The 20,420-nt window shown below is 53.5% G+C and overlaps 4 protein-coding genes and 1 pseudogene across 5 annotated transcripts; 1 reads left to right on the top strand and 4 right to left on the bottom strand.

Annotated features, from left to right (window-relative positions):
• Nucleotides 1-388: 388 nt before the first annotated feature.
• On the bottom strand, nt 389-1,791 carry LOC120659369 (annotated as a pseudogene).
• A 988-nt stretch (nt 1,792-2,779) lies between these two features.
• On the bottom strand, nt 2,780-5,819 carry LOC120659368 (phosphatidylglycerol/phosphatidylinositol transfer protein-like). The gene is made up of 4 exons (XM_039937485.1): nt 5,565-5,819; nt 5,344-5,445; nt 3,252-3,409; nt 2,780-3,116 (listed from the first exon to the last, which is right to left on the bottom strand). Exons 1-4 carry the CDS (start codon nt 5,659-5,661, stop codon nt 3,018-3,020), a joined length of 456 nt encoding a protein of 151 aa, XP_039793419.1. The 5' UTR covers nt 5,662-5,819; the 3' UTR covers nt 2,780-3,017.
• Nucleotides 5,820-11,803: 5,984 nt separating this feature from the next.
• Nucleotides 11,804-13,732, top strand: LOC120659365 (probable receptor-like protein kinase At1g49730). Of its 2 annotated transcripts, none has more exons than XM_039937483.1 (7): nt 11,804-11,873; nt 11,957-12,263; nt 12,338-12,390; nt 12,483-12,550; nt 12,695-12,784; nt 12,868-12,928; nt 13,069-13,732. In XM_039937483.1, the coding sequence occupies exons 1-7, from the start codon at nt 11,831-11,833 to the stop codon at nt 13,398-13,400; spliced, it is 954 nt and encodes a 317-aa protein (XP_039793417.1). In that variant the 5' UTR covers nt 11,804-11,830; the 3' UTR covers nt 13,401-13,732. The 2 variants fall into 2 exon arrangements, with proteins under 2 accessions (XP_039793417.1, XP_039793416.1); XM_039937482.1 differs by having other exon boundaries at nt 12,671-12,784.
• A 95-nt stretch (nt 13,733-13,827) lies between these two features.
• On the bottom strand, nt 13,828-14,823 carry LOC120659366 (RING-H2 finger protein ATL70-like). The gene has a single exon (XM_039937484.1). It carries the CDS (start codon nt 14,584-14,586, stop codon nt 14,059-14,061), a length of 528 nt encoding a protein of 175 aa, XP_039793418.1. The 5' UTR covers nt 14,587-14,823; the 3' UTR covers nt 13,828-14,058.
• A 3,030-nt stretch (nt 14,824-17,853) lies between these two features.
• On the bottom strand, nt 17,854-20,420 carry LOC120659364 (glycosyltransferase BC10-like). The gene is made up of 2 exons (XM_039937481.1): nt 19,004-20,420; nt 17,854-18,351 (listed from the first exon to the last, which is right to left on the bottom strand). Exon 1 carries the CDS (start codon nt 20,146-20,148, stop codon nt 19,030-19,032), a length of 1,119 nt encoding a protein of 372 aa, XP_039793415.1. The 5' UTR covers nt 20,149-20,420; the 3' UTR covers nt 17,854-18,351; nt 19,004-19,029.

The raw sequence follows: 20,420 nt of genomic DNA, 5'->3' as shown, positions 1-20,420 counted from the left end.
GCTTGATATCATGTTCCATCAAACCCAATCCATCCATCGCCACTTGTTGCCTGATTGTTGTGCACCAAGCGCGGGGAGGGACCAAAGCGATTAGGAACCGGTTCAGTGCATCAGTTCATCAGAAAAATCCTCTGACCTGACTCACAAAGTGTAAAGTTGCTCGTTTGCTCGCTCCTCCAGGTCAGGACCACAGTCACCAGGAGAATCCAAAGTTTGTGGTTTTTTCAGAAACACAAGTGGGGAGCACAGGCATTCCCAGATGCCCAATAATGATTGACAAGGGGCAATAGAAGAGAACCCCACAACTTTTATTCAAAAAAAAAAAGAGAACCCCACAACAATTTGGAATTCAAATTCAAATCCTCCATGCTTGCGCCTTGTTTGAATCTGGACCCCCACCAATCCATAGTTCCATACCATTTCATTTCAAAAAAAAAACTTTGCATTGATGTCAATGGCGTTCAACAGCACCAGCCCACCAAACTTCATGAGGAAACCGATTGATGGATGGATGCATGTATGTATTTTGCGATGGTTTTGATGTGGACATCTAAACTAGCATATATACATCACATATTTGATCAAGGTTCACAAGGTATGTACATGACACGCCAACCACTCGAACACATCAACTAGTTTCAGAAGAAGATGAAGAAAATGGATTGAAAATTACTAAGCAGCAAGGCCAGGAGGAGATGAAGGTGATTAACTGAGCGCTAATGGACATGGATTGCTTTGCTGCCTACAAGCAGAGCGGGCACATGACGAGGCCGTTCTCGTTGCACGCGCGGCACCGCGCGCCGCCGCCGCGCGCGCCGTCGAACACCTTGCGGCTGCCGTCGCACTGGCCGCACACCACGAAGCTCAGGCCCCCGCACGCCTCGCACTTGCCGCCGCCGCCCCCCCTCGTCGGGCGCCGGCACCGACGGCAGCAGCAGCGGGACGAGGCGGCCCTCCTCGTGGAGCGCGAGCACCTGGGCGGCGCCGCCGACGTCGCGGCCCCGCACGAAGAGGCGCGGGGGCACGGCCTTCTCCCCCGTGACCGCCCACAGCTGGTCCCGGAGGCCCCGGTCCATGGACACGTCGCGCTCCTAGAACGCCACGGCCAGGTTCTCCAGCAGCGCGCGCACGCCGTTGCAGTCCTCGAACGTCCGCCGCACGCCGCGGAGCGTCGTGGTGTAGAGCACCACGCCGCGCTCCCCGCCCGGCGGGCACCGGGCGGGGAAGTCCAGCAGCGGGTCGGGACCAGCAGGGTCGCCTGCCGCCGGCGCGGGGACGGCGCGGCCGTCCTGGTCCACGAGCTCCCACGCGTCGAGCGGCTCCGGGGAGGAGGACGGGCGGTGGCGGCCCTTGGTGGGCGTCTCCGGCTCGCGCGCGTCGAAGAAGGACGCGTCGTCGGAGAAGGAGTCGGCGTGGACGGACAAGCCGGCCGGCTTGGTCGGCGGGGAGTCCGCGCCCTCGGCCGGGAGGGACGACTTGAGCGCGCGCAGGATGCGCGCCTTCAGCGTCTTGATGATCATGGCGGCCGGCGGCGGCGGCGCGGGGGGCCGAGCGCCCGGCGGAATGGGAGGCTGCTGAGACGAGATCGATTTGGTGCCGGGGGTTGAGACTTGGACTCGATTCGATTCGGGGCGGTTTCTTGCTCCGCCTCGGCTCTGGTTCTTGGATGCGTGTGGTTTTGGTGATGGTGGAAGGGAAAGTGGGGGGAGGTGGGGAGGTGGCGTGGAAGAAGAGGTGGGAGGGAGAGGGAGGCAGCGCGGCCTTTTGAAAGGTCGTTTGTTCAGGCTGGGGGTGCTGCTAGCCATGGCAGAAAACGGAACGGAATTGGCACCAAAGTTTGTTACAGAACGGTTTATGAACAACAACGGCGTGGAAAATAACCATTTTTCAACGAAAATGAACGAATGCCCCCCCAAGACGGAAAGTGAACGAATAAAACTGTTTCAAAGAGAACAATGACATGAGTCATGAACTCATGACAGGTTCTAATTTGCATCATCATCCTCCGGTTGAGGAAAGAGTACTCTTGAAGAAATCTAACAGATAATCCTCGTAAAAGAAATCTAACAGATAAGAATATCCTTTATGATATTTTCTTATCAAAGTTCAGTGTGCGCCACTGCCTGCGGAAAAGGCTATTTTGAAAATAAAAACACAACGGTTCCAATGAAAATTTAATTCCCTTTTTTCTCTTAGGTCTCAGTTTAGTTTTTTAAATAGCTGTCGTATCGAATGTTCGAATATCAAGTCAAATGTTCGAATGTTAATTTAATATAAAACTAATTACATAAATTACAATTAGGGCTATGAATGAATCTATTAAGTATAATTAATACATGATTAGCGGATGATTACTGTAGCAATTAGTGGTCATATTATAAATTAATTAGTTTTAAACTTTTAATAGATTTGTCTCGTGATTAAGTTACGACATATGAAATTAGTTTGGTAATAATTTTATATTTAATACTCCTAATTGGTGTTTAAACATGCAATGTGATGACGAGACTTGTGACTGAAAAAACCAAAGAAACTAAACCTGGCCTTATCCATGTAAGAACATTTGAGTTGAACCATCATTACTAGGAAGACAAATTTCAATCGAATTAAAACAACCATCCTTACACCCTACCATACATATTGACAGGTACAGCGGCAATTCTGAGTTGTCCACATCAAGACTTAGATTTTCCATATGGCCTGTGGCTGTAGTAGAGACTGTCAATAGCATCCCCCAAAAGCATGGGTACATCAAGACCGGATTCAGTATGCAAACATATTTAACCAAGTAACAACGCATCTCGTTTCATGATAACCAGATTTTTGCTTTATTGTGGTGTTCGACACTGGATAAAAAAAACGTCTTAGTTGAGCAGTAAGTTTCGCGACACCCGCAACCCGTGCACCTCAGACACCCACAACGCGTGCACCTCAACACTACCGGGAGTCGTAGGATACAGTGTGGTTCATAATTACATCCATGGCAAACTTCCGGTGCTCATAGAAGATGCATCCGTTCAGCTGGAGGCAAGGAACCCGATGCTGAACCCGAACGAGATGCAGCTCAGTTCCTCATTGTCGTCCCCAACTATCTTCATGGTGATGGTGTAAGAACCCTGCAACGTAAGAAAATGCCAATGAATTAACAAATAATTCTCGGAAGTATGCTACCTGTCAGGCCCTAAGGAAATGCAACGGATTTTCAGAAAACGACACTAAATGTGCAATCCTGGCGTTGTAGAAAATCTCACCGGTGGAGTGAAGCTTGGTAGTGTCTGCTCATGAGAGAGCATGAAGCTACCAGTTGCTGGACAGGTAGTCTCTCCGCAGATGTCGCGAGTTTCCGAGTGCACGTAGAAGAAGAAATACTTAACATCAATTACCAGCTTCCCCTTCTGGATGGTTTTATCTAAAAATTCATGGAAAGTGTTATGGTTGTTTTTGCAAGGATGAAGAAGGCAAAAAATGTAAGTTAATCTAGTCTTGAATTGCAAGTTGAATACAAGAAAAAAGCTCAAAGGTTTCCACACGCCACACCAGAGCTCTACACCACATGCAAATACAGGTGGCTGACTTGCCACAGAGCTCACACATGCTCAACCTCTCATAACACTAACCTCTGAGAAAAGTAAATAAATCAGGTACAGTTGGCATGAGTCAGACTGAATATTATTTCCAAATTCCAAATTTTGGATTGTTCACTGGGTACATGACTAATATTCTGCATATGCTAATATGCTGAAACTTAATATGTCACGGACGGAATATTACTATAGTGCCACTAGAGGACAAATTACTCTATTATGTCTACTACTATGCACCGCGAGTTCAGTCAGTTTGCCCCATAACTTGCCATGTGAAGGGCAGGACAAGTAACATGAAGATGACTCAATTAGGTAAATCTCTCATGTTTTAGTTTACCTTTTCAAGAATCAGTAAAAGATGCTATTTCTTGGGTGCAATCAGTGGTTAAGTCACTTCATCAGTTGCCCCTTCATAGAAGGCACACAATTCTAGTACAAGAGTAACAAGATGAAACAAGTGTGTATAGAAGCTAAAACATCATAAGAATTCAACAGGAACTGACGGGACACTAAATACTAGATCTATGTTAACTTTTAAACAAAGAACATTAAAATACCAGACACCGTGATAATATAATGTTACATGTGGCTGCATTATCCCCAACAAATATTTTGTGTTCCATTAGCAATCTATATTGCTTCTCGAAGACATGTAGCAGTACAGAGCATCCTGCCCTGTTGTATGTTCAATATGATGCCTGGACACATGCAAGCAACCTAGTACCTTCACAAAGGGTTATATCATCCTGACTTGTAGTCACTCAGAATAAATCTGAAAGATATCATAACAAGCAACCTTACATCTCCAGAAAGATTTTTGTCATTGTGCCATATTGTCATGGCAGAGGAGTATTTTTCCAAGATAGTTGTGCCAGCATTAAAACCAAACCCGCTACATGCACAAAGTTCGGACATTCAGATGTAGACTTAAGACAAATTGCATGCAGCTCACGCTTTAGGCCACCAACACCCCTATTAAAGCTTGAGAGCATCGCGCATGGTTGGCATGACATTGAACCCTTCAATATATTGTCACCAGGGGAGAAATGTATAAAGTTGCAAAAGAGAACTGAAATTACCCAAAGCAATCAGGAACACAATGATTGTACGCAGGTTAACACCTCAAAAGGTTGTCCTCCGCACCCAATGACCCAGCCATTCGCTAACAGTACACAAGAACCTTCCTAAATACAAGGCAGTACTACTGTTACAAAGTTAAATACTAGTGAATTTCCATTCACAGTTTAGTACTGCTACAAATTCAATTGGCAATTGCTAATTTCTTCCAAAGTACTGAATAATGCACTAAGTTTGCCGAACAAAGTACCCAACTACTCCTACATACAGCCTCTAAATCCTCGAAGAAATTTCCAAAGGGCCTGATATCATAATTCAACAGCAGTACACTCGGGAGTCGGGACAAATGTGACAGCAAGTCCCAACCCTGAATAGCACCGGACACGCACAAGACATTACGTCCAGCAACAGCGCCCAAAGGTACAAGTACTACTACAAACAAAATTACTCCTGGAAAATTCCAACTAAATCTCAGTCCTGCAACAAACTTAATAGGCTAGCAACCAGCAATTTCCTTCCTAGTCCTAAGTCCCAACTCCTAAGTACGTACGCGTGCCGATTCACTGCGGGACAAAGTAGTCAACTACGGATGCATCACTAACATCAGCAACCGTGAAACATAAAGAGATTAGCAGAAGGGAGGGCAAAATCAGCAGAATCTGCTGCGGCTAGTCGGCCATACCAGTGGAAGCGGAGATCTTGAAGGTGGCCGGCTTGCCGGGCTGGACCGGATCGGGCACGATCTCCACCCCGCTCACCTTCACCGGGTACTTCTTGCCCCTACCTGCGCGCCACAGCAAGGGGGAGGTCACAAGACGAGCTTTCCATACCCCCCGCGAGAACCTGCGGCTCTCGAGAGCCCAAACGGAGCGGGGGGTTCCGTTCCGGGGGCGGGATACTCACTGCAGTAGTCGACGTCGGTGGCGACCGAGGCGGCGGGGAGGAGGAGGAGGCAGGCGGCGACGGCGGCGAGGACGAGGAGGCTCTGCTTGCTCGCCATGGCGGACTCGTGGACTCTCTCTGCCGTGGTTGCGTGCGGTGGGAGGACTTGTTTGTGAGGGAGAGGGATTTGCGGGGTGGGATTTATAAAAAAGAGGAAGAGTTGGGGAGGTGGGGGAAAAGATAGTTCATGCGACTTCGATTTCTTCGATAAGTTTCTCTTGCAAGTCCTCTTTTGACGGAGTTTAGAAAAAAAAAAGATTCCTCTTTTGACTTTGGGGATTTGTATGAGGATTGGTCGGTGGCCGGGACACTGACTTGTGGGCCCCGGTACATGTTAATTCTCGGTTAGTAATACCAAAAAAAGTTTTGGTGGTTAATTCCGTCCAAGTTTTTTGTTTTCTTTAAAAAAAAGAGCAAAGGAGTCGAACTCAAAGTGGTTGGCTTTTCAATTTCGCTTGGAATCATATATGGTCAACTATGTAGTAGTTGGCATTATTTTGCTATTTTGATTTAACATTGGTTATAAGGGAGCGAGGTAGGCATGCCATTTTTTTTTGTATACAAACAGGATGAAATCGGTGATACACATAAAATTCTTACCAATGGAAGAAGATGCAGCTTGTTGCTTGCCAACCATATGGAACGCCTAGCTTTCGAAGTCCAACCAATTGAACTTGAACAACATACGTCGTGGTATTTTGTAACAAATTCAGACAAACAGGCCTATGTTTAGGTGGTGTGGTGTGAATGGGATAGAAAAAAAAACATTCTTTGAGGGCAAATCCTAAATCACTCCACCTTGCATTGGTGGACCAATGCGCAGCGCCCACGTGTGACTGTTTTGGTAAGCAACGGCAGCATATATAGCAAATAAATACGCTGCACGGGCACGCACGGTACAAACCCAAGAAAAAAATAACGCGCTATAGCGCGCCAAAGCAAACGCCGCGATGCAATTTCACTTTTTTACGCTATTGTTGCTATTGCGCGCTATAGCGCCGCTAAACGCATTTAACGCCATAGTGCGCTATCCATGTGCTATTGGTAAAATTGCCGATTTATCATTTCTTATGATAATTTGCATTTCTTACGATAATTTTTTATGATAATTTGCCGATTAGCTCATTTTTTATAATAATTTACAGTCTACTTAACAAATAGCGCAGTATAGCACGGCCATAGCGCCGCTATAGTGCGCTATTTGGAACACAGCAAGCTAGCGCTACTGTGTGTAGCTGCCGCTATAGCGCGGCCATAGCGTCGCTACAGCAGCCGCTATAGCGGCAATAGCAGCCAAAACATGGAAACGCTAAATTTGATAGTTCGCTATTTAAATCATGGGTACAAACTTTGGTGCACCTCCGGGCGGGACCGTACGCGATGCGAGATACGGTGAGGGATCCTTTGCTTGGCGTCGCTGGCACCGTATGCTACTAGTAGACGCACGCCGCACGTAGTACGTCGCGCGCCGTGCGCGTGTACGCACGTATCCATTGAGACGGCCGCTCGCACGTACGGTCCCGGGGCGCGTTGGCGTCGGGCGACCGACACCCCGCCGCCTACCCACACGTGTGAGCAGGACGAGACGAACAAGGAGAAAGCCTCTTGTCCTAGCTTATTTTGGCTTGAGCTTCATTTGCTTCATGCAAATCGAGATAATGCAGTGTGAGACTCTGTTTTATAAATCCGTGCTAACATCTTTTAAAAAGTCTGTGCTAACATGAACTAGAAGCCTGATGAAGCTAGTTTCTTTTAGCTTCACTAGCTTGGCTTCACCAATGAAGCCGTTTTGGCGTAAGTCATGCCAAATAGTCCCTAAAATTTGAAAGGTTTGAAAGACAGTATTAACAAAAGCATATCAAGTACATCTACCGGCTCTTTTACCTTGATACCAACTATGCTACTGCCTAATAATTTTCTAAGTATGCATGGACAACACAACAATCATAGATGCGTATGTAAAATTCCAAACGTAGGTTGTTCAAGGAGAAATGGAAAGTACAAATCAGGGTATAAATGTAGAGGGCGCAATTGCACTTGTTCCAATCTGCGAATCATGAAAAGATCAAAATACCTCTTACTATGTTCATAATGGCTCAATGACCTAAGAGTAAAAATAATATTTTTTATCTCTATATATATTCCATCTAAAATTTAGTCTACGGATCTAAATAGGTATGACATAACGTGAAGTCACGTAAAATCTAATTCGGACTAAAGTTTAGTTCTAGGTGATCAAACAGGACCACTGTCTTTCTCTTGCACGAAAAAAAGAAAGGTAAAAGGAGAGCATCCGAGGGATGGAGCCACATCCTTCCTCAGTTCCTCATCATGACACTCTGCTCATACTTGATCACCCTTTGCCGCCTGCAAATCCCTCGGGGAGGAAAATGATTAAATGAAAATCTCCGAGCTCGTCTTCCTCCCGGGGGCTGGGGGCTCGGGCTGTCCGCATCGGTGCCTGTAAAAGGCAGGCACGGTAAAAGCTATAGCGGACGTATTTACCATTTTTCTTGCTGCAGCGGGGACCTCTATCCCAAACACTACCCTTGCGGACGAAGTTCGGCACGCCCAATGTAAGGGAGATAGCGGCGGCCGGCGGTCCGCTACGGCGCGACGTGGCGTGGGCCCGGCTCCGGCCGTTGCTCCCCCGCGTCGATCGGATTCGACGCCGCCGCCTCCTGCTCGGGGCCGCCACCGCTGCGGCTGGAGGCCGGCAGGGGAGGGAGCCCGATGCGCTGCTAGAGGCCGGGCCACCACCGCCGCTACAAGCCGCGCCGGGCCACGCTCTGCCATGCCCGCCGCCACGAGCTCCGCCATGGTGACCGCGCGTGGATCCGGCCGGCGGAGCTCGACGCGGCCCACCATGGCACGCGGCCCGGGTTCAAGAGGAGGGGGTGCGCTGGGATATGGAGGAGGGGGAGGGACGACGGGGTGTGCAGGGGAGGAGGCCGGCCACCGCGCGCAGCCCCTCCGTCTTGCCATGGACGCCGCCGTAGGGGGCATGACGCCGGGAAGAGGGAGGCCTCACCGGCCGCCGCGTGCCGCGCCGTCGTAGCCCGCGTGAGGCCCCGCGCCGCCGCCCTCCCTTGCTCCGCTACGCGAGGCCCGCCGCCGCCTGTGCAGGCCGCTCCACTCGCACGCGGCCGCTCACGCGCCACGCCGCACCGTCCGCCCGCGCACGGCTGCTTGGCCGGCCCCCCGCGCCGCGCACAGGTCTGGAGCTCGCCCGCCCGCTGGCCGCAGCGGCGCGGAGCTGGGCTCCTCGCTGCGGAATCGAGCCGGCGGCCCGGCTCTCGCGCGCGCCGAATCGAGCCGACGGCCCTGCCTGCCACGGCCGCACCGGCGAGGCGAGAGAGGAGGGAGGAGGGGGCGGCGCGCACCGGCCGAGCCCGCCTGGCGCGGCGGCTGCGAGCCGCAGCGGCCGCCCCCACTCCCGCCCAGCCACGCCGCGGCCTCTGTGCCGCCCGCCTCGGCCGCGAGCCCACCCCGGCCGCTCGCCACTCTCGCTCAGCCTCGCCACGGCCTCTGCTCCGCGCTGCCTCCACCACCGGGGCAGTCCCTAGACCGCTGAGCTCGCTGGAGCCGCCATGGCGCGGTGGCCCTCATGCCCCTAGCCCGCATGCCGCCCTCCGCGGCCGAGCTGCTTCGCCCGCCCCGCAACGGCCCCTCCGCTCCGCCCAGCCTCGCCGCTACGCGGGCCTCTACCTCCTTCCCCGCGTGTCCCCGGCTCGCCCGCGCGCTCGCCCGATGCCGCCGCCACCACGCACGCGCGCCCGACGCCGCCGCCACGCACGCGAGGGAGGAGGAGGTGGCCATGGCGCGAGCACCGCATTCCCGGCGATGGGATGCTGGGGAGGAGGCGGTGCGGCCCGCAGCTCGCCAGCGGGGGATGCAGGGGACGGGGCAACGCGGGCCGCGACTCATCGGCGAGGATGCAGGGGAGGTGGCGAAGGGGATGCCGCCGCACCCGCGCGGGCCTATGCTACCGGAGCTCGAGGGCAGGGGATGCCACGCGGAGGGAGGAGGGCCGCATGGGAAGAGAGCTCCGGGGGGGGGGGGGGGGGGGAGGGCGTCCCGCGCGCCCACGAGCTCGCGGCCGCGGACGAGCTTGTCGCGGCTCTGGTGCGGCTGGCGCCGCCATGACCTCGCGGTGAAGCTCGGGCAGCAGAGGGTGCACGGGAGGGCGAACGCCGCCCGCCATAGCCTCGGCGGAGCTTGGCCGCCGGCGAGCGCAGAGAGAGAGAGGAGGAGGAGGAGAGAAGAGGATGGAGGAGGCGGCGGCTATGTACGGGGGAGGGGTCCTTCTTCGTCGCGCCGCACGCAAGGCTCGCCGCCGGGGGCGGGGACCTGCTCCGCCGAGCCACGCGCGAGCAGCCCCGCCGCGGCCACTCCGCCGTGTCGCGCGCAGCCGCAGGGCGAGCCGTGCGGAGGAAGGAGGAGGGGCGCGCGGCGCGGTGGAGGAGGGAGGCGGAGCACCGGCGAGAGAGGAACAGAGAGGGGGAGGGAATTGGAGGGAGGAGAGAGAGAACAGAGAGGGAGGGAAAGGGCGGGGTAAAAAAATATAATATATGAGTCCCATTTCATAGTAGTTGATATAAAGTAGGATATAGAATATAAACGACGAGTGCAGCGAAATTGGAGATAGAGGAGAAAATATTGATAAGTAGAACGAAATAGAGTACGACTAGTGGAAACAGCCTCTAGCTGCGGAACTCGTGATCGAGGGGAGGCAGCTTAACCGGACGGCAGCTAGCGCCAAGAACTGCACGCTGCAGCGAGATTCTCGGGCGCCTCACGCACCTACAGAGTACAGACAGATAAGAAATCCAGGAGCAGAAGGAATCGAGGCTTCCCGCTGCACCGTGGGCCAACCGTCACCATTCAGAACCAAACCGTCACCATTCAAAACCAAACCAAAGCCTGTTTCCTTTTTTTTCCTTTTCCTTCTTCATCTTTGGAAAAAGCGGAATCAAGGCGGTTTCAATCACTGCAAACGCTATTCTGCGAACCTGATACTGCATTGCGTCTGAACAACAGCTTCTGAATTCTGATGGGTATTGCATCTATAATCTACTCCTACTTAGGCTGTCCACAATGGCAAGAGCAAGAGCAAATTTGCTCTTGTCTCGTTTTCCACGCCCTCTCTGTCTACAGTGCCAAACAGTGCATCTACAGTGCCAAACAGTAGATTTACTCCTCCATTCCCTCCTATCGCTGTGGACGGTCTTACCCCTTGTTTAGATGGCTTCAAAATTTCAAAACTTTACAAGATTTCCATCACATCGAATCTTTGAACACATACATGAAGTATTAAATATAGCTAAACAGAATAACTAATTACATAATTTATCTATAATTTATAAGACGAATTTTTGAGCCTAATTAACTTATGGCGGGACAATAATTACCAAATATAAACGAAAGTGCTATAATATTTTATATTCAAAACTTTATGCATGTAAACAAGGGGTTAGTATAATCGTTGCCTCTGGAAAGTTGGAGGGGCATGGGGTGCGGCTTTGGAAGGGGCCCAAGCGAAAGGTGGGCAGGCGAGGCGACCTTTTCCGGATGCGGCGTGTGGGAGCCAAGAACACTCCACCCTGCATCCGCATCATGGGGACCGACAAAATAAAGGGCTTTCAATTCATTAGCAAGCTCGCTGTTAGCCTGTTAGTGCCTCTCTTTCCGTGATTCGTGCGCTCTAATCCCCAACTCATCAACAAGGCCTTTAGACACACACAAGAGGATCATCCAGCTCATCTTCTTCCCGGCTCCGTACCTGCAGTCCGGAGCTCCGCCATAAACAAGAAACAAGAACAACCCGACAGTCCCGATCCATCCATTCATCATCAGCAGCAGCCGGCCAATCCACGGCCCCGGTCAGTTCGCGATTTTGGGGTGAAAAATTACTGTAGCATATTTCGTTGTTATTTGACAAATAATGTCCAATCATAAATTAATTAGATTTAAAATATTCATCTTTTACTAATCAGTTAGACTGTGTAATTAATTATTTTTTCATATACATTTAATGCTTTATGCATTTGTCCGAAAATTAGATGTGACGATTACTGTAACAAACTTTTTGCCTATCGAATGGGCCCACGTCCATCTGCTGCGGGCCTGCAGCTGCCTGCTCTGCTCTGCTCTGCTCTGTCGGCATCCGATCCCGGTGCGCGCGCTGCTGTCGGCATCCACATCCTTCGGGGAGCGTAGCTGGAACCATGGGGGACTGCCTCCGCCGCCGCCTCTGCCTCGGCGGCACGCGTCCGTCACTCTCGTCGACCCCTCTCTCCCCTACCAGCCCTCAACCGCCTCCAACTCGCAGCTCGAAAGATTTTTTTTTTCAGGCACCCTGCCGTTCGTGAGGAGGTTCACGCCCAAGGAGATCGAGGCGGCCACGAAGGGCTTCACCGCGGTGCTCGAGGCCGCCGGGCATTGCGGCGGCGGCGGCGGCGGCGGCGCGGCGTACCGGGCGCGCTTCGCCGGGGGCCTCGTCGCCACCGTCAGGCGCGCCGGCCCCCGGGACGGCCGCCGGCAGCAGGGTAGCGACGGGGACGGGAAGGCCGCCTTCTACCTGGAGCTGCAGCTGCTGGCGCGCCTCAACCACCGCCACGTCGTCCGGCTCCGCGGCTTCGCCGAGGGCCACCGCGCCAGGTTCCGCTCCTGCCTGGCCTCCTCTTCCTCCCCGCGCGCCAGGCTCTGACGACGCTGGCTGGATGCCTCCTCAGGTTCCTGGTCTTCGACCACATGGAGAACAGGAGCCTCAAGGAGTGCCTTCATGGTAGCGCGGCGGTCGCATTTCAGGCAGATCATTCTTCCTCGGAGATTCGTCGTCTCAATGGCGAGTTAACACTGATGTTCCTTTCCTGGCAGATCCTCTCAGGACGCCGTTGGACTGGCGGACCAGGCTGCAGGTCGCCATTGACGTCGCAGCAGCACTGGTAAAACACCACCAAATCACACTTGAAATTCGGATTTAAGATAAGATGGCTTGAAAATTCAGATTAACCACACCAAATCCTGCTGAACGGTGATACTGAGTCACTGGCTGACTGGTTCAGTTTCTGAACCTGGGATGGTTTCAGGAATACCTCTACTACTTCTGCGACCCCCCGGTGTTCCATGTCACCGTCGACTCCGGCAACGTGCTCATGGACGCCAACTTCGTCGCCAAGGTGAGAGTGAGACCTGCTCACCTGCACAATGCCGTTCTGACATCTCGGCCACAGTGCACAACCTGAATCCTTTCCATTCTCAGCTATCAAACGTCGGCGTGGTCAGCGACGACTTGAAGCTCGCGACAACCGAATCCTTCCAAGGTTTTCCCTACGCAAACTTCAGCTGCAATCCACGGAAAACGCACCAATTTGAATGATTTTCCCCAAAACTTCAAATATGCATTGCTCTCACCTTCTTGAATTTTGTACACCATGAATGGTGTGTGTGTGCTGGTGTTCAGACCAGGTTGAGCAGAGGCGTGCGGGGCTGGTGTTCCAGTACGGCGTGCTGGTGCTGGAGCTGGTGACGGGGCAGTCGCCCGGCGGCGACGGCGAGCTCGTGCGGTGGGTGCAGGAGCCCGGGTTCGCCGGCTCCATGCACAGGATGGTGGACGCCGACCTCGGCGGCGTCTACGACGCCAGGGAGCTCCGGGACCTCGTCAACGTCGCGAGGCTGTGCACCAGGCACGAGCCCGGCGGCGGCGGCGATGGCGCCGCCGTCTCCATACCGCAGATCGTCAGGTACTTGCAGGGAAAGGTCGAGCGGCTTGGGGGCAAGGCAAGGTGTGGATGATTCTTCGTGCAGGGGGGTTGATGTCTGATTGCTGCTACACCTCTCTGCGCATCATCTCTGTTTCTTCTTTCTTGGCGTTTCCTCGTAGAAAAGTGCGAGGTTTTTGTCCGATGGTATTCTGGTATTTGTTCGTGTCAATAGAAGCAACCAAGGTGACAGGTTTCGTGAATGCTGAAATTGTCCCTCCTACACCTTCTCGTAAAAATGAATGTTGAAATGGAAAGAACATGTGGTTTTTGTTCTGAACTTTTCAAGAATGTTGTGAATGTTGTGACAGAACAGAGATTTATGGCAGGTTTGTACTGGGAGAACAAAAGTTCCAGTTTTTTTTAGTGGGGAGCACTAATCGGATTTTATTTTGCACACATAATCTTTTAAGCAATTTTCTTTCTGCACACTCATGGTTCCCTTTCTGTTCAGAGTGAAGTGTAGATGGATGAAACTTCAAATTCTTCAGAGACCAAAAACCTCTTAACTGTCCTACACTACAATGTATGTGTACACTGAACGCTATTCTACTAAAGTTTACAACCCCAGGAAATCATTTTTGCGGTACCTCCTAATTACACCGTGCTATGTATGTGTACGAATGAAATGGTTGGCGACCAAATAGGAAACGAAGCAGAGTGCTGGTAAAAAAGAAAGGCACGAAGAAGCCTCACGACGGCCTTGCGGACGCGAGCGGCGTGACCTCGGCGAGCGGCGTCGGCATGGGGCTCGGCAGCGGCGAGGTCCGGCAGACGGGGCACGTGGGGCGCTGCCGGAGCCAGGGGTCGACGCACGCGCGGTGGAACAGGTGGCCGCAGTCGGGGAGCACCCGGACCACGTCGCCGTCGCCGTAGTTGTCGAGGCAGACGGGGCAGCACGCCTGCTGCTGCTGCTGCTGCCGCTCCCGCCGCCGCGCCTTCCTCGCCTCCGCGTACGCCACCGCCGGGAACGCCTCGAGCGTGGCCTCGTCGATGCCCCGCTCGACGTCGGGGCGCGGCGGCGCGCCTCCGCCGCCGGCGGCGGCAGCGGCCACGGGCATGGACGTGCGCGTGCAGAAGTAGACGGCGAGCGCGATGGTGGAGACGACGAGGAGGATGCCGACGGAGACGCCCACGCCGTAGCCGAACCCGCTGATGCCGGTCGACCCGAAGACGCCGTGCGCGCTGCCGCCGCCGTCGTCGCCCGGCGGCGCGTTCATCACCGCTGCACTTGACTGGCTTGATCGAGCACGCAACTTCTGCGTTCCGCCGCTACTGCCGATCAATGGCGTTCCGGCCGCAGCTCGGCGGGGAAGAACGGGATTACATGGCGTGTTTAGGGAGGGAGAGGGCCAAGAAGAGAAGAGAAATCATGGCGTGCTTAGGTGGTCAATGCGTTGGTCAGTTGTTTTATGCGTGCTTGATTGGCGTGGATTTGTTTGGATCTAGGAAGGCATCTAGGTGTGCTTTGTGAACTACTAACCCCTTTGTTTAGTTACCTTCAAAATTCCAAAATTTTATAAGATTCCTTGTCACATTGTGAACGCATGCATGAAGTATTAAATATAGCTAAACAAAATAACTAATTACACAGTTTGTCTGTAATTTGCGAGATAAATTTTTTGAGCCTAATTAATCTATAATCGAATAATAATTACCAAATACAAACAAAAATACTACAGTACTTTATAATCTACTTTTACGCATCTTATGCTAACTACTCCCTGCGGTCATAGTCACGCAACAGCAGGCCAGCAGCATCGTTTCGGACATGGACACATCACCATTATTGATGTATAGGATAAGGTACAACAATAACCAGAAGTATAACAAAGTTTTGTTTGTTCACACACGACGGTTACTTAGGCCGTGTTTAGTTCGGTAGGGTGTAAACGCAAAAAAAATTTGCGTTTCGAATCTTCCCAATTTGAAGCACTAAATGAAGTCTATTCATAAATTTTTTTGCACAGATGGGTTGTAAATCGCGAGACGAATCTAAAGATGTTAATTAATTCATGATTAATCAATAATTAGCGGATGGTTACTGTAGTATCACTGTTGCGAATCATGGATTAAGTAGGCTCATTAGATTCGTCTCGCGATTTACAGCTCATCCATGCAAAAAGTTTTATAAATAAACTTCATTTAGTACTTCAAATTAGTAAGATTCCTTTTCACTTTAATACGTTTACGGTTTTTTTGCGTTTACGGAGTGGAACTAAACATACCCTTTAAGTGTAATGTCAACATCTGGCTTGTGCGTGCCTCTGACATGACGGTTACTTAAGTGTAATGTCGCTATGAGGCCGACCTCACACGTCGGTGATAGGAAAATACCGCAGAAAAATCCCCCATTCCTGAGGAAGGTGCCCGGCACGCAGGCGGATTTTGTTTGTTCACACATCTGTTGGATGTTGCTCGGCGACGGCGAGTTGGCGACGGCGGAGGAAGGACGTTTGGCTTGGAGACCCGTCGTCGCTGACGTTGGAGCTCTCTTGTACCACCGTTTGATGCTTGGTGTGGAGAGAGCGACGCTAATAAGCCACGCCTGATCGCAAGATGTGGATTATCTGGAAACCAGAATATAAGACACTACCTTCGTTTTAAATTATGGATCGTTTTAGCTTTTTTAAATTTATAGAATTTGTTATAAATTTAGAGATAATATATGTATATTATAATGAAATTTATAAATCTAGAAATAATAAAATGAATAATAATTTAGGGTGAAGATATAAGTTAGCGCTGGTTTTTAATTCTAAACTCGATAGAGTACTTATATTATCCGCGACGACTAGTCAGGAGCCGAGTCCGAATGTGATGGGGCCGGAACGTGACAGGTCAGAACGGTGAGGTTCCTGGACGGGTGGGCCAAGGTGGGCTGGCTGCCTTCCTTCCTCCGGGCTCCGGGGGCCCTCACCAAGGTGAGAACCAAAGGCCCGCGAGGGCAGAAAGGGCCGACCTTGCAACGCCAGGCAGGCAGGCCACCCAGGAAGAAGAAGACGGAAATGGTGGGCCCCGGCCCGTAGTGGTAATGTCGACTGCGCAAGCGACGGTGGTATCGGCAAAGGGAAGAGGCTTTGCCTCTGTTCACCAATGGCCACTCAAGAAAAAAAAAAATAGCAATGGCGTGCAACAAAGAGGCGAGCCTGTCGAAAGAAAATTACACGGAATGGAGTCCTAGTTTTTACCACGTCGGGACGGGGCTCGACCGACACCCACCCCACCCGTTGACCGTACCGGTTTACGTGTCACTTTTTCTTACGTGGCACGTGATCCTTGGGTGCGTTCATGTGAGTATACGCTACGTGCCGTCCTCGGTCCCGGCCCCTCGTCACCGTTCTTGGCGAGACGCCGCGGTGCCTGCCTCCCTGCCCGCCAGTGCCAGCAGGGGTGCCGTGGCAAGGTGGCGGCAGGGGGGCGGGCGGCCATCACTCATCAGCACGTGCGCCGAGCACGGCACGGGTGCAGGTTGCGAGGGCTCATGTGCCGCGCGGCACGGCGTGGGAGCGGGCTCATGTGCCGCGCGGCACGGCGTGGGAGCGGGCGTGGGCGACGACGTCGGCGTGGGCGTGGCGTCGCCTCGGTCCTCGGATCTGCGGCCTGCAAGCCGGGGCCGTGACAGCCTCTGCCTCTGCCCCTCCGCGCACGCCCACCTCCACCAGGCGAGGTCATGCATGCCGCTCACGTGTACATGGGCGCCGGTCACAGCGCGCGTTCGCCACGCGGCCACCCCCGCGCGTCGGCGTGGCGCATCCGCATGCCCGGCAGCCTGGCTGGCCGATCAAGGTCTCCTCGATCCGCAAGTGCCGGGGGGTCAACCCGTCGGCACGGCGAGCTCGGCGCTTCGTTTCGCTGGAGAATCTCTTGCTCGGAACGCCCGAGTAGTGCCTGCCGCGGCTCTGCTGCCACATCTGCGTCGTCCACGAAGTTCGAACTCGGGGTCTCAAGTCTCATCTTGCGAGTGGTAACCAATAGGCACGCAGAAAGGGCATCTTGCCGATCTGCTTGAGGACTGAATGAGCAATGCCAAAAACTAAGGTCTTATTTAGATGCGAAAAATTTTGGGTGTAAAGTACTGTAGCACTTTTCGTTTGTATTTGATAATTATTTTTCCGTCATGGGTTAACCAATCTCAAAAGATTCGTCTCGCAAATTATAGTCAAATTATGTAATTAGTTATGTTATTTAGTTATATTTAATATTTCATGTATGCGTTTAAAGATTTGATGTGATGGAGAATTTTCTAAAATTTGAAAATTTTGAGTGCATCTAAACAAAGCCAAAGCTGTGTAGTATTGCGTCAGAAACTGCCTCTCTGCAAGCAAGCTGCTCCTCCAGGATCTGCACAATTCATCGCAAAAACATTGGTTATGCAATTCTATCTTTATCTTCTTTTGGACTGAACAATACAAAAACGGAGAAGGAAGGGGATTGGTTATGCAATTGTGCAGCAGGTGAATAATTCTGCATTTCTGCAGGCAAGCTTTTCTCCGGCCACTGCGAAGTGCAGTTGACCCCAATCTGATTGAAATTTGCAAGCAACCTTTGCTTATGCACATACACGAAAGCAGAGTCCACGAGTAACAAGCTGTACAAGAGGGGCTTATATTATCTATGTAGGCAAATCCATCACCTTTTTTATGCATTCAGGCAGCCTTCTTTGGCTGCTCCAGGTAAAATACACACATCAGATGGATGGATGGATCGTCATCGTCTGATGATCCTGCAAGTGCAACGCCTGCCGCTTCGCTTCAGGCCGTCGCTTTCTTCTCTACTAGTAGTCTACATACAGGAATTACAGAGGCACTACAGTAGCACAGGGAGGAGGAGGAGGAGGAGAGGAACTGAACAGTTTTCTTTCTTCTCAACAGACGTGGGGAATAATCTCATAGTCTTGACTCTGAAGAACTTTGAAGATGCAAACTGCAAAAGGCCAAAGAGGAAGGCCACAGCTTTCTTTGTCGACGGGCCCGGCATGATCCCTGCAAAGGATGATCCAAACGGAGTTGTTAGACCGGCAGATAGCAGCCTGATTTGATCAATCAAAAATGCAAGCATGAAACGAAGCAACCACGACAACGTAAACCGCGCGGAAAGATCAGACGGGCCGGGCTAGTCAAATGAGGCGACAAATGCATGGCAGCCGGCAGCGCCCGTCAGAGACTTCGATTCGGATATCGTTGTCTAATCTAGGACACGTCCGTGCAGGAGCTCACTAGTGGGTGGTTTTCTTGCGATTTGCAGGACAAGGCTTCCCATTTGCACCAATCAAGGCATCGCTTTCGTCACAATCTCGTGAAGCAAAGCAACACAGGAGTGGGTTCTTATGATTTTAATTGGGGCCGTACTAATTTGCAGTGTCAAATTAAGAGCAGCAAAACAAAATCGCTACGCTGACAGAACCAAGCCTTTCTTGTTTCAACCATAACGATTTACCACATCTTAATTCAGTTTGCAGTGTCGAACTACACTACAGATTCAATTCAATTTACTTTTAGAATTCTACTAGAAATGTAAATTCAGTACTCGATGTTGGCAGAAAGGTTCACGAGGAAGATCAACAAGTACTGAAATTTTTAAGCAGGTCTGAAGGTTGCAGTTCAGACAGGTGGGAAGCTCAGGCTCAGATTGTACCTCGACCGTGCAGAGCAGCTCCTCCATCAGTCCTTGAAGATGACGGTGTCCGCCATGGCGAGGAGCGGGCCGAGGCAGTCGGGCGCGAACTTGCGCGCGAACATGTGCGGGAGGGTGTTGTTGGATGCGCGGAGCTCGGCGATGAGCCGCGGCGTGACCTCCGGCGCGGTGTACGTGCGCGGGTGGCCCGCGACGCTGCCGGTCCAGTTGACGCGGGTGAGCGTGTACCGCGCGACGCCGGCGGGGTCGGCCATGTCGAGCAGCGTCGGGAAGTAGTTCTCCTCCGGGTAGCACGAGTCCTGGGCCATCTCCGGGAGGCAGGGCACCCGGAACTTGCGCCAGAGGCGGCGCTCCCGGACGACGAGCACGGCGTGGCGGCGTGCCAGCGTGAAGAACTGGGAGCCGATGCGGAACCGGTCGTAGGGGACCTCGGGGAGCATGGCGCCCTCGCCGCGCGCCGCGTAGCGCGCCGGCATCTGCGGCTCGCCCGTGAGCACTTCGATGTAGCTGGGGGGCCGCCGCTGCTGACGGATGAGAGGCGGGAAGAGCGCGGCGTAGAGGCGCTGGAAGGAGTGGAGCGGGACGCAGTGCTGCGACAGCAGCGCGAAGTAGGCGTTGGCGGGGTCGTCGAGTAGCGCGGCGGCGAGCAGGCGGCGCGCGGCGGCGATGAGGCTGGCATCGGCGCGGCGCGTGGGCTTGGCGGCGACGAAGCGGCCCCGGAAGGAGCGCGTGGCGGGGAGGCGCAGGCGCGCGGCCGGGTCGGCGTGGACGTAGACGCTGAGGCGCGCCTCGTTCCCGGCGAAGAAGCGCTCCCAGAGCGGCGCGAAGGTGAGGTCGGAGTTGGTGAGGAACAGGAACGCCACCTTGGGCGGGCCCGCCGCCTCCGCCTCCCCCGCCGCGGTGGCCTCCTCCAGCGCCGCGCGCCGGAACAGCCGCAGGTCGTCGGCCTCCTCCCCGGCGCCGACGCCCCAGACCCCCGCCGCCCCGTCCGCGCCGCCAGCCGCCCCCACCCCCGCGCCGGCCGGCGGCGCCTCCGCCGCCGCCGGCGGCTGCGGCGGCGGGGACAGGCGCGGGGCCACGACCAGCAGCGCCGTGAGCGACGCGAGGAGCAGCAGCGACAGCACCACCGGCGAGGACACAACCATGGCGCGCGCGCGGGGGGAGTGTCACACGCACACAACCCCGGCCCCCGCGTGGCGCGCGGGGATTCAGGGGCTCGGTCGGGAAATCGTTGGGACCCGGCGAGCCGCGCTAGAACCGCATCCCGGCGATCGATCGGAGGCCGCGGTTCCGATCGGGGAGGGAAGGGGGGAAGGGGGAGACGACGCCGAGGAGGCGGGGGGCGATGGCGACGAGGGTGAGGGGGAGTGAGTGCTCCGGGGAGGTGGCCTCTCTGGTTCGCTCGCGTCCGCGTCCG

The sequence above is a fragment of the Panicum virgatum genome, chromosome 2N (genome assembly GCF_016808335.1).
Source record: "Panicum virgatum strain AP13 chromosome 2N, P.virgatum_v5, whole genome shotgun sequence".
NCBI lineage: Eukaryota > Viridiplantae > Streptophyta > Magnoliopsida > Poales > Poaceae > Panicum > Panicum virgatum.
Note: the sequence above shows the minus strand (reverse complement) of the source record. Positions and strands in the feature narration are given on the sequence as shown.

Coding starts and splice junctions, on each gene's coding strand:
- LOC120659368 (XM_039937485.1), bottom strand. CDS start 5,661: ATGGCGAGCAAGCAGAGCCTCCTCGTCCTCGCCGCCGTCGCCGCCTGC. Junction 5,446..5,564: donor CACCGACGTCGACTACTGCA/GTGAGTATCCCG, acceptor TGTGGCGCGCAG/GTAGGGGCAAGAAGTACCCG. Junction 3,410..5,343: donor CAAGATCTCCGCTTCCACTG/GTATGGCCGACT, acceptor ATGAATTTTTAG/ATAAAACCATCCAGAAGGGG.
- LOC120659365 (XM_039937482.1), top strand. CDS start 11,831: ATGGGGGACTGCCTCCGCCGCCGCCTCTGCCTCGGCGGCACGC. Junction 12,391..12,482: donor CCTCAAGGAGTGCCTTCATG/GTAGCGCGGCGG, acceptor CTTTCCTGGCAG/ATCCTCTCAGGACGCCGTTG. Junction 12,929..13,068: donor GACAACCGAATCCTTCCAAG/GTTTTCCCTACG, acceptor GCTGGTGTTCAG/ACCAGGTTGAGCAGAGGCGT.
- LOC120659366 (XM_039937484.1), bottom strand. CDS start 14,586: ATGAACGCGCCGCCGGGCGACGACGGCGGCGGCAGCGCGCACGGCGTC.
- LOC120659364 (XM_039937481.1), bottom strand. CDS start 20,148: ATGGTTGTGTCCTCGCCGGTGGTGCTGTCGCTGCTGCTCCTCGCGTCG.